At 37.2% G+C, this 12,453-nt stretch overlaps 1 protein-coding gene across 1 annotated transcript in view; it reads left to right on the forward strand.

The window, feature by feature from the left end:
• The window catches only part of APAF1 (apoptotic peptidase activating factor 1), a 92,448-nt gene that overhangs the window by 44,311 nt on the left and 35,684 nt on the right, over positions 1-12,453 (forward strand). Inside the window, exons 15-17 of the mRNA XM_043562268.1 lie at positions 351-482; positions 4,642-4,767; positions 11,920-12,081. Of these exons, the coding sequence (XP_043418203.1) occupies positions 351-482; positions 4,642-4,767; positions 11,920-12,081 (420 nt within the window). The remainder of the gene's footprint in view (positions 1-350; positions 483-4,641; positions 4,768-11,919; positions 12,082-12,453) is intronic.

Consider the following 12,453-nt stretch of genomic DNA (forward strand, 5'->3'; position numbering starts at 1 on the left):
TCAAGTGTAGGACTCTCAAATGACTGAGCCACCCACGTGCGCCTTCCATAGTTTTTATAGCACTTACATCTCTGCCTGCTGTCATTCATATGAACATGTGCAATCTTGCCCTTGAAGAATGTAATGTTTTCATGAGATTCTAATTATGCTGTAGAAAGGTCACATGTATACAGTTGCAAGTAACTTTTTTTTTAAACCTGGAAAAATACGTATTTTAGAGAAGGCGGAGGTGTTCATTAGCCTCATGTCTGGGAAAATCTGCCACAAAACAGGTGATGTTTGTTTGCTCCTCTGTTCTCCCTTTGAAAATAAGGGGTAGTTGTAAATTTTATTTTCTCTATTCTTTTTAGATTTGGAATTCTGTGACTGGGGAACTAGTACATATCTATGATGAGCACTCAGAGCAAGTCAATTGCTGCCACTTTACCAACAACAGTCATCACCTTCTCTTAGCCACTGCGTCAAGTGACTGTTTCCTCAAAGTAAGTGTGGATGATGAGAATTACATAGACAAATTTGATAGATGCATTAGAACATTTCTTTTGATTTTCTCATGTATTAATCAGGGTTCTTTTGGTTGCAGTGATAGAAACTTCCATATTAGATTAAGCAAAAAAAAAAAAAAAGATATTATTGGTTTATGTAAGTGAAGAGTCTAGAGGGAGCATGGCTTCAAGCATAGCTGATTCCAGATGTTTAAATTATGTTCTTAGACTCTACCTTTTATCTCTAGACTTTGTTTCCCTCTTTGTTTGGTTTAGGCGTTGTTCTTTCAGTGTGGCAGGAAATATGGCTATTCTCACCTCCAGGCTTACATGGGTCTTATGGTTTATAGTCACAGAGGAAATCATATTATATATGTGTGTGTGTGTGTGTGTGTGTGTGTATATATATACACACATACACATATACATGATACATATAATACACATATATGTATTTTATATATATACAACACACATACATACATACATACATACATAGAGGATCTATTCTTTCCCAGATCCTATAGATTTCATTTTAAAGAAGACTATTTGACTTTGTTTGGCTTATATGCTCATTGTTAAATAATCCTAGTCACCTGTAGGATGGAATCCGTGGATTGGCCAAGGTTCACAAGTGTAGCCGTGTAGAAATGGGACAAGTGAGGTGAGGTCAGCTCCACTGAATTATATAAGAGGGACTTGATTCAAAAGAGAGGTTCTGTTATTAGGAGGAAGAAAAAGAGATGCTGACAGGAAAAAAAAGCTAAAACCAAAAACATACTCATTTCATATATGTTTGGTAATGCTTTATAATTATAAATTATAAAAGATTTTATCTTTTTTTTGGAGTTTATTTTGAGAGAGAGAGAGCACGTATGTGCGAGCAAGCAGGGGAGGGGCAGAGAAAGGAGAGAGAGCGAATTCCAGGCAGGCTCTTTTTTCCCCTGTTAAGTGCCATATTAAAGATAGCTAGATTGAATTTTCTGGGGTCCCAGAAAGATTCACTAACTTCTTTTAGAGTCTTTTTTGGATTGATTTCTGCCCTTTGTCCTCCTCCTCCCTTTTTTTTTTTTTTTTTGATGTTTATTTTTGAGAGAGTGAGAAAGAGCAAGTGCACAAGCTTGGGAGAGTGGGAGAGGGCAGCAAGACAGGGAGAGAGAATCCTAAGCAGACTCCATGTTGTCAGCACAGAGCTTGACATGGGGCTTGAACTCATGAACCATGAGATCATGACCTGGGCCGAAACCAAGTGTTGGACGCTTAACTGACTGAACCTCCTAGGTGCCCTGTGCCCTTTCTTTTTTTTTTTTTTAATTTTTTTTTCAACGTTTTTTATTTATTTTTGGGACAGAGAGAGACAGAGCATGAACAGGGGAGGGGCAGAGAGAGAGGGAGACACAGAATCGGAAACAGGCTCCAGGCTCTGAGCCATCAGCCCAGAGCCTGACGCGGGGCTCGAACTCGCGGACCGCAAGATCGTGACCTGACTGAAGTCGGACGCTTAACCGACTGCGCCACCCAGGCGCCCCTGCCCTTTCTTTTTTTAATGTCACACTATCTTTGTAATGGGACATTATATTTTTGGGAAGGTTCAGCAAAACATTTCAGTTTGGAAAACCTCATACATTCTGTTTGATGTTTAAGGTATTTGAACAACTTTAGAAAATATTGAAAGTTGTCCCCCCTGTACCCACAGGTTATTTTCCCCAGTAGTTCCTTTCAGACACGTTTCTGGAATCCCTAGGGCCCTGCACAGCTCAGTTTGAAACACTGGATTGGGTTAAAATAACAGCCTAACATAGTCTTACAGTCTTAGCTCATTTTTACTCAGATATGCTTTACCCTACTGAATAAACCCACCTCTAAAAAATAAGACTATTGTACTATTTAAGAAAAGCTTTGCTCTATTTGAACAATCCCAGCTCTAAAAACCTAAGACCTTTTGTTATGACTAATTTTTGATGTTTCTTTTTAATATTTTAGAGGGTGAAGAAGTTAATATTTCCTCATTTTAATTACAGACAAAAACCTCTAGGATGTGAGAACAAAGAGAGATCTATGGGGTATATTGGTTAGTCAACAGTTTTAATTAAGGACAAGTTATGCTTTAAGATCTGCCATACCACACCTGTATTACCATGTAGACAATTAGAACTCACTTCTTGTGTCTCTTGAACTGAGAGAAGCCAATGAAAATATGTAAATCTGGGGGTGCCTGGCTGGCTCAGTTGGTGGAGCTTGCAACTCTTGATCTCAGGGTTGTGGGTTTGAGCCCCATGTTGGGTGTAGAGAATATTTAAAAATGAAATCTTTTTTTTTTTTTTAATTTTTTTTTTTTTAACATTTATTTATTTTTGAGACAGGGAGAGACAGAGCATGAACAGGGGAGGGTCAGAGAGAGGGAGACACAGAATCTGAAACAGGCTCCAGGCTCTGAGCTGTCAGCACAGAGCCCGATGTGGGGCTCGAACTCACAGACCGCGAGATCATGACCTGAGCCGAAGTCGGCCACTTAACCGACTGAGCCACCCAGGCGCCCCAAAAATGAAATTTTTAAAAAAAATATGTAAAATTGAAGCTGCCCCCATGTAACTTGCCTTATCTGAAAAATTGGATTTACCTAGGACTGGGATAAAAAGGAGTCTAGGATGAAGAATAGGACGTATCTCACTGGTCATTTGCAAAGGATTTTTACCAAGGTTAATCACGGGGATGAATGAGTTCTTCTGTGTTTAATATAGTTAGCATAAATCACCAGAGATGACTAGTCCTTCTTATTTACATTTAAAAAGAAACATTTTTTCTTTAATGTTTATTCATTTTTGAGAGACAGAGACAGAGCATGAGTGGGGAAGGGGCAGAGAGAGAGGGAGACACAGAATCCGAAGGAGGCTCCAGGCTCTGAGCTGTCAGCACAGAGCCCGACATGGGGCTCGAACTCACAAACTGCAAGATCATGACCTGAGCCGAAGTCGGACACTCAACCGACTGAGCCACCCAGGAGCCCCTTTTTAATTTACATTTTATATACTTTTCAAACATATCCAAAAGGAAAGAGTACAATAATGAACCCTTGTGGTATCCATTGTTTAGCTCTAACTGTACTATTATCAGTATTTTGCTAATTTTATTTTATTGTCCTCCCCGGTCCCCCATCCCCATTTTTGGGGGGGGGGGTGGTGGCTGGGGCACGTTGCAACAAATCCCAGGTATTATGTCATTTCACCCAAAATCCTTCAGCATGCGTATCTGAGGTCTTAAACATACATACCATGGCATTATTACCCCTAACATTAACAATGGTTTTGTAATATACCTGGTTTGTGCTTACTTCTCCCCATTATTCTTTTTCTTTTTTTAAGTTTATTTATGTTTAGTAATCTCAACACCCAATGTGGGCTTGGACTCACAACCCCAAGATCAACTGACCCAGTTAGGGGCCCCTTCCCCATTATTCTTAAAAACATACCTTTCTACCATGAGTTTGTTGGAATCAAAATATAAATTTCAGGTGACATTTAGTTGTTCTATGTCTTAAATCCCTTTTAATCTGTAGAAGTTTCCCTTCTCCTCCTCTTTTCTTATGCCATTGATGAGAACTTTAGTCTTTTGTCCTGTGGATTCTGAATTTGGTTGGTTGCTTCCTAGAGGTGTTTACTTGGTCTTCAAGCCTGTTACATGTCCTGTCAAATGTATTTATGTCTATCTTTGCTATCTTTGAATTTTTTTAGTCATTTTTTAGAGCATTAATAGATTTTAGCCTAGCTAGTATACTCAAGGTTTGCATGGGGAAATCTTAGAAATGACCATTTGGGTAACCTAGCATCTAAAAAAGTTTGGGGATATTTTATTTTACAAATTATTTATTATAGATCTAAGTAAAAATAGTAATGATTCCAAACTACTTTGTTAAAATGGGCAGTGATTAGTTATTTACATAACCTTTGGTCCTTTAATAGATGTAGGTGCTGATCTAAGGGCGGCTCCATTACTTGGTAATCACAATTCACCTTTGTATTTGATACCTTTGTATTACTATGAACATTTTTCTGTAATTGAAAAAACTTAAATGGGAGGGAAGAAAAAATGTTATGTGGTTTCTAACTTCCTTGTTCAGTACTAGTTTTGTAGTTATCTTTTTATCTTTCTCAAATAGCTGTGGGATTTGACCCAAAAAGAGTGTCGGAATACCATGTTTGGCCACACAAATTCAGTCAATCACTGCAGATTTTCACCAGATGATAAGCTTTTGGCTAGTTGTTCAGCTGATGGAACATTAAAGGTATGCTTTTGTTTATCATTAAAATTGGTTGTAATTTTGTAGTTTTATGATTTGGTTATAGAGATAGGTTTCTGTTTTTCTCATTTCTACAGGAAGAGCTTCTTTAATTTCCAGGAGCATATTTAATATAACTGTAATTGCTTGTCATAATGATTGTTTATGAATGATTTACTGCCTTATGCTTTAAAGTTTATGTAATTTGAAATCTTAATTTTTTAAGCATATATTCTATTTAAGACTTCATAAAATTGAGACCTGTGGGGTCGAATTTGTAAAGGCCCTGCTTTATTTATTCTTTAGTCTCCCTTTTATTTTATATTTTCCTGTTTTTGAGAGCTAGGAAAAAAAGTTTATTCAGCCTCCTGAAATCTATAGTCCTAAAAAAAACTAAATTCTTTACATTTTTACCTTCTCAAATAAGATCCAAATCCTACTTTCTTTATTACTCCTGTCTCCATCATCATTCTAGCCTCCTCTTTATTGATTCTCCTTTTTTCCTTTGGTCTTAAGTCCAATCTATCCTTGACCTCCTCATCTTTTTGTCTACTTTTCCCCCTCCCATTCTATAGTGTTTGCTCTGGTTCATGCTGTCATCTCCTTATGTCTGATAGCAGTTTTCTAAGATGTATTCTCCATTCCTCCTAATTCTGGTACAGAACTGCTAGAATAACTTTACCTCTGTTTTCATCTTGCCACTTTAAGCTGGAACACAAAAGTACCACATTATAAATTGTGATAAACCAGGCTTATCAGGTGCACCTCTGAGTCTCTTTACCTTTCATCATTCTGCCACCTCTGTTCCCGTTCAGTTTGTTTCTTCTAATACACTTAACACTAATTGTTTTGGGCAAGATAATTTGGGGGCTTATGTCTGGTACTGTTTTCATATGTATATTTCAGTAGTTTTTCGGCAGAATTTTGGCCTCCAATTCATTTAACCATATTTAAAAAAACCTTTTTTTTACATGTTTATTTATTTTTGAGAGAGAAAGATGCTTAACCTGTTGAGCCACCCAGGTGCCCCTAACCATATTTTTTAATGACCTTTAAACCTTTATGCAAAACCTTCTTCAGGGATGCCTGGGTGGCTCAGTCGGTTAAGTGTCCGACTTCAGCTCAGGTCATGATCTCATGGTTTGGAGTTCGAGCCCTGTGTTGGGCTCTGTGCTGACAGCTCGGAGCCTGGAGCCTGCTTCAGATTCTGTGTCTTCCTCTCTTGGCCCTCTCTCCCTTGCTCACGCTGTCTCTTTCTTTCAAAAATAAATAAATATTTTTTAAAAATTTAAAAACCCACTTCTTCAGAAAGTGTTCTCTTATAACATCCATGTATCTGGTTCTGAGTGCACCACCCATCCTTCTATCTATATTTATGTATATTGGTAGGAACTGTTCAGTTGATCTTCTCATTTCCACTTGTAAATATGTTGTGCTGTTCAGTTCAATCATTTTCATATGTCTTTGATAAGATTGCATATAGATTTATGATCTGCAGAGACCTTGCATCTTGTACTCTCTGCAGTTCATAGTACAGAATTGTACTCAAAACACACACTCAGTAAATTTTCTTGACATATTTTTTTCCAGAGAAATGCTTGAACCCTCCTGGGCACTATTTTGTTTGTTAGAATCACTAGAGAAGATTTGTTAATGCTGATAGGTAACTCCTAAGTTACAGAAAGTTACAGAAATCTCTTGATGGTGATTCTCTGGTTGAATCTTTGATTTATCTTTGTTGGCTGAAGATAACTTGTTTTGTAGAAGTTACTTCAGGGCATCTAGGAACCTTTCTGGTTAGAATTCTACTTTAAAGAATTTTCTAGCTATTAGTAGATGTTGGGAGCATTCTTAGGTAGAATATTCAAGTAAATAGATTTTGACCTCTATGACGTGTTATCTACGAATATTAAATACTGTCTCTTTCTTTAGGACAATCCATATCAGAGGAGGTTTTTCAGAACACATTTGGATGGGTTAAGACAACCCTTTTCTGAGAGATTCTTTTAAGATCTTCTCTTTATGCCCCGTATTTTTTCTTTTTAAAAATTTCATGATAACGTGCTGCGTTGGTGTGGGTTTGTCTTCATTTATTGTGCTTGGCACTTGGTGGCTTCTTTAATTTGGAAATTCATATACTTCAGTTCTGTAGTCTTCCCTTAATTATTTGATGTAATTTTTCTCTGCTTTTTCTTCTTAGAATGGCTGTCTGGTTTTTTGGTTGTTTTCTTATTTTTCTGTCCTTCTCTTTGTCTATTTGCCCTCCTTTCTGGAAGATTTCTTTAGCTTTATTTTCTAGCTTTATTTTCTAATCCTTCTATTGGATTTTTAATTTCTCTTGTCGTATCTTAAAGTACTCATTCTTATGATCAGTTTCCTTTTTGATATTATACTATATTTGTCATAGATGGAGTTTCTTTAATCTTTTTGTGGTGTTAACAGTTTTTTATTTTTTATTTTGTAAATATATATTTTAAGAGCTGCATCTTTTTTTTTAAGTTTGTTTATTTTGAGAGAGAGAGAGAGAGCGAGAGCATGTGCACAAGTGTGGAGGGACAGAGAGAGAGGGAGAGAGAGAGAATCCCAAGCAGGCCCTGCACTGTTAGCACAGTGCCCAATGTGGGTCTCAATCTCAGGAATCATGAGATCATGACCTGAGCCGAAATCAAGAGTTAGATGTTAACCAACTGAGCCACCCAGGTGCCCTTGTGAATAGTATTTTTTTAATTTCATATTCCTGTATAGTTGCTGTTTGCTTTGTTGGTTTCAGTTTCTGTCTGTATTTTAGAGGTATACGTCAGCTATCTGATCCTTGGGTATAGCTACAGATGTTTTCTGACTTACAATGGTTGACTTAGGATTTTTCAACTTTATGATGGTGTAAAAGTGATATACATTCAGTAGAAACTGTACCTCGAATTTTGAATTTTAATCTTTCCCTTGGATAACGATATGCAGTCTGATACTGGTGATGTTGGGCAGTGACAGGGAGCCGCAGCACCCAGTCAGCCATGAGATCACAAGGGTGAACAAGGGTGATACACTTACAGCCTTTCTATATCTGTATCGCCATTCTCTTTTTTGCTTTCTCTACAGTATTTAATAAATTACAGGAGATATTCAACATTTTATTATAAAATACGTTTTGTTAGATGATCTTTGCCAGCTTTTGGCTAATGTAAGTGTTCTGAGCACATTTAAGGTAGGCCAGGCTAAGCTATGGTGTTCAGTAGGTTAGGCATATTAAATGCATTTTCAAATTATGATATTTTCAAGTTATGATGGGTTTATTGGGATATAACCCCGTGGTTAAGTTGAGGAAGATCTGTATATGTATTAGATATGTAAATCCTGCTCCTATTTAGGAGTGTAGCACCAAAAAGCTGATAGGGAATTGTAACCTTGCTTATTATGAGTTTCCCTGAAGGGTTGTCTGGGAAACTTCTCATGTCAGACTTTTTAGATCTTTCGTCTTGATCTCGTTGGATATTCAGAGAAAAATCTTTAGTCTCCTACCTCTAGGGTATAAGTCTGGTTGGCAAGTTCTGAGACGATGTTGAGGTAGAGATCTCAAAATTTGGAATATAGACTTTCTTTTAATTTCCCAATTTTCAGAATGATGACTTTGCTCTCAACTGTGATGGGTCTAGAAAAAACCTCTACTCTTCAGCCAAAGTAGGGACACAGCAACCTGGATTGCATAGTTTGGGAGGGGGTTTTAAGGGATTTGTAGTGATTTCTCTTGATTTAGCTCTACCCTTAGAAGGTACCCAGTGCAACACTTCCTTCGCCTTTTAGGAGTTCTATGGTATGAATTGGGCTGCTTGTTGGCTTTCCCTGTGGTGGGCTCAGGACTCAGTATTTAGGAGTCTCCTTATTGCTTGCCTTTTTGCTTTTTACCCTTTATAGTTTTGTTGCTATTATCTCTTCTTCCTTTCTCCTTTGCCTTGTGAACTATGCCTATGAAGAAAAGTTCTCTTTACTGTTGTTTTATGTGGTTTTGGAAGGGTATGAAGATGAATGTTTGTATTCTATCTACATCTTTAATCTGAATCCTGTTTCCTTCAGTAACACTATTGTTTCTACTCACCTATGCTTGAAACATGAGAAGAATCTGTCTTTTCACTTAAAATGCATTTTTTGATTATTTAATGAATACTTAATATGTGTCAGACACTGCACGAGGCATTTGGGTTTTAAATACTAAAAAGAAAAAAACAAACAAAACATGAAATATTTCCTGGCCTGAAGTTGTTCAAATTCCAGTTGGAGAAAGTGGTAAGGAAATAGACAAGCTGTGGAAATGGTAAAGGTGCTCTGAGAACAGATGAGGGTTGTGTCCAGATGTGTTCAGGCACCTGGTGCTGCACCCAAACCGTAACCTTTTCTCCTTTTTCATGATCTTTGTTATCCCATTTTATGTGTCACTTTAGCTTATGCTGACCCTTTAGCCTAGAGTCTAGGCCATAGAGTGTTCCTCTTGTCTTTTTAGTGTTGAAAATCTCTCCATCCTAAGTTGTAGGCTAATCTTCAGGGAGGAGACTGAGATGTCCACCTCTGCAAAAACTGTTCCCTCAAGCCCACAGCTTGGGTCTAGCATTTACACTGTGCTTTATCTTTTCCTCTCAAATGACACATCTGATGTACTTTGTCTTAGAGTCACTTATGGGCTTGTCTTACCTCCTTTAATGGCCTGTAAACTCCTTGAGAGAGAGGTATCTATACCTGATTTATTTATGTAATCTTCCAAATGATGAGCATAGCAGTTAATGTGTTCACGATGATAAACCTTTTTTGTGTCCCTTCAAATCAAAGTAAGGCTTCTCCAAACTCGAAAGAAAAAAGTGTTAAACGTCTTCAGGGACAGGATTTTAATATCATGTGTGAGTATCAAAATGTGATTGTAGAGCACAGAGCAGTAGCAGCAGGGGAGAGACATTATTGCACTCTTGGTGAGAACTGCCGTGTTTGTGGCAGCTTTCCCACAGTGCTATTAAGGCAGTATCGTTAGCTAGTTCATGCTGATACAGTGACGTGTAGTAAGCAGAGGTCCTGTAAAATGATGTTGGATAACAGCATCTCAAGGTCAAAGTCTTCGCAAAGCCATTGCCTTCTGAGAGGATAAAGAACTGTAAAATTATTTCCTGCCCCAAATGGCTCTGTAATCTTTTAAGCATTTTGCAGGGTATCATGTTGATAAGCATGTGTTTTTCAGGCCCTGTTGATAAACTGTTTCAAAATGTGACTTTTATTTAAAATGCCATGTAAACCACACAAAGCCCAGGGTGCACATGGGCCCTTGATACAGTACAGTGACTTGCTCAAAATCAAATGCTTGTATTTACTTGGTCCCTCGATGTGTGGAATTTCATCATTCATTGGATAGGAGCTGAAGTCAGGTCCAGATGCAGAATGTAGTTTAGACAGGTTTAATGAAATTGGGTTTTGTTAGGTTTGTTCTTTCTTACTTTCTTTCTTTTTTCTTTTTTTTTATGTGTATTTCTGAGACAGAGACAGAGCATGAGTGGGGGAGGGGCAGAGAGAGAGAGACACACAGAATCAGAAGCAGGCTCCAGGCTCTGAGCTGTCAGCACAGAGCCCGACAGGGGCTCGAACTCACAAACTGTGAGATAATGATCTGAGCTGAAGTCGATCGCTCAACCGACTGAGCCACCCAGGTGCCCCTTTCTTTCTTTTTTAAATCCCGGCTGTGGTGGCTTGGGAAGCAATGTGATTTCTCATATATGTAGTTGATGTGACTGAAACTTCTGGCATTTATGTATAGGCTTTTTTTTTTTCCTCTTTAAATACCAAGGAAGGCTATTTTATTATCTGATGTCTTTTACTTCATCCACTTTATCCACATTTGTTGCAAAGGTAAAGGTTTTGGTATTGGTTATATTCCTTAGTGTATATAATGTGCCTCTAAACTTGAGATTTAAATTTTTTTTTTTTTACATTTATTTATTTTTGAGAAACAGAGACAGAGCATAAGTTGGGTAGGAGCAGAGAGAGAATGAGACACAGAATCCGAAGCAGGCTCCAGGCTCTGAGCTGTCAGCACAGAGCCCGACATGGGGCTCGAACTCACAAACCGTGAGATCATGACCTGAGTTGAAGTCAGACGCTTAACCGACTGAGCCACCCAGGCGCCCCTCTAAACTTGAGCTTTAAAAATGTGCTTGGTGAAACAAATCTGGTTTTACTTTGGAGGTGTTCTTTGGAAGCTGAGTTAAAGCCTAAGAAGCAGGTTTTTTGTTTTTTTGTTTTAATTTTTAATTAAATTTTAAATTAAATAAATTTTAAATTTAATAAATTTTAAATTAAAATTTAATTTTAAATTTAATAAATTTTAAATTTAATAAATTTAAAATTTAAATAAATTTAAATAAATTTAAATTTTAAATTAAATAAATTTTAAATTTAATAAATTTTAAATTAATTTTAAATTAATTTTAAATTAATTTTTAATTAATTTTGTCATCCTTGACCAACCCTTGGTCTGGGCATGGTAGTCATTATCACTCTGTGAAGCTCAGTTGCTGTTTAAGGCCCAGGGGAGTGAAGATGGGTCTTCTTGAAGGCCTTTGTCTTTTGTGCCGTTTAAGTGTATGGCCCCACAAACACATAAGGTGCCTTGCTTCCTTTTAGCATATTCTTTGTTTTTATTTTCAGGGACTTCCTTATGTCCCTGGATACTCTTGGTACGTTTATAACTTAGCTTAGACTGGGCCTTGTGTGGTGTCCAGGTTGTGCACGCAGTAGATAGACAGGAAGCAAACTTCATGCCTGGCACAGCAGAGGGCAGCAGTGGCAAGTTGTGAGTCTCACCTTTCTTCCTGTTCTCATTCTTATTGTCACCACCTAATCTTTAGCTTCCTCCACACCATGCAAGGGTTTTTTAGCATTTAGTTTTACATTCTGCATTTTGCATTTCAGGCAGTGCTTCTAGTTTTTTTTTTTCTTTTTAGGAAGGTGCTGAATGAAACTGGAGTACTTAATTTGAAAGCTTTATAAAAAGTCACACATAAGTGAAAACAGTTCATTAGAAAAAGTGAATAATTTGTGTGAAATTTAATCCCGGTAGAATTCTAGATGTGTGATTTGAGATTAAAACAAACTTAAACTTTTTTTTTTTTTAATTTTTACAATCTGAAGCTTTGGGATGTGAAATCAGCAAACGAGAGGGAAAGCATTAATGTGAAGCAATTCTTCCTAAATTCAGAGGAGCCTCAAGAGGATATGGAAGTGATAGTGAAATGTTGTTCATGGTCTGCTGATGGTGCTAGGATAATGGTGGCAGCAAAAAATAAGATCTTTGTAAGTATCCATATTTTAACAAGCCAAAATTAGCCTAATTTAAAGAAAATGAAAACATCTATTGATTTTTGCATTTTATACTGTTTATTGATATAAATAATAAAGTATAGCTATATGATTTTGGGTAAGCTCCCTAACTTCTTCGTTCTCAGAATTGTGTTCTAGGGGATGTTGATTGGCTTTGTGCGGAAAGGTTTCCATGGTCACACAGGTTTGAGAAATGTGTATTCCTTTCCTTATTAGAGTCACTCAGTGTATACTAACATACCTAAGGCCTCCATAAGTCCTATAATACAAAAATAATTTATGTTGGTTAGTCCAGTGTTTCTCAAATAGATTTAAAATATGGAATACTTTCTGTATCACTTTTTT

Source organism: Prionailurus bengalensis, chromosome B4 (assembly GCF_016509475.1).
Source record: "Prionailurus bengalensis isolate Pbe53 chromosome B4, Fcat_Pben_1.1_paternal_pri, whole genome shotgun sequence".
Taxonomy (NCBI): Eukaryota; Metazoa; Chordata; class Mammalia; order Carnivora; family Felidae; genus Prionailurus; species Prionailurus bengalensis.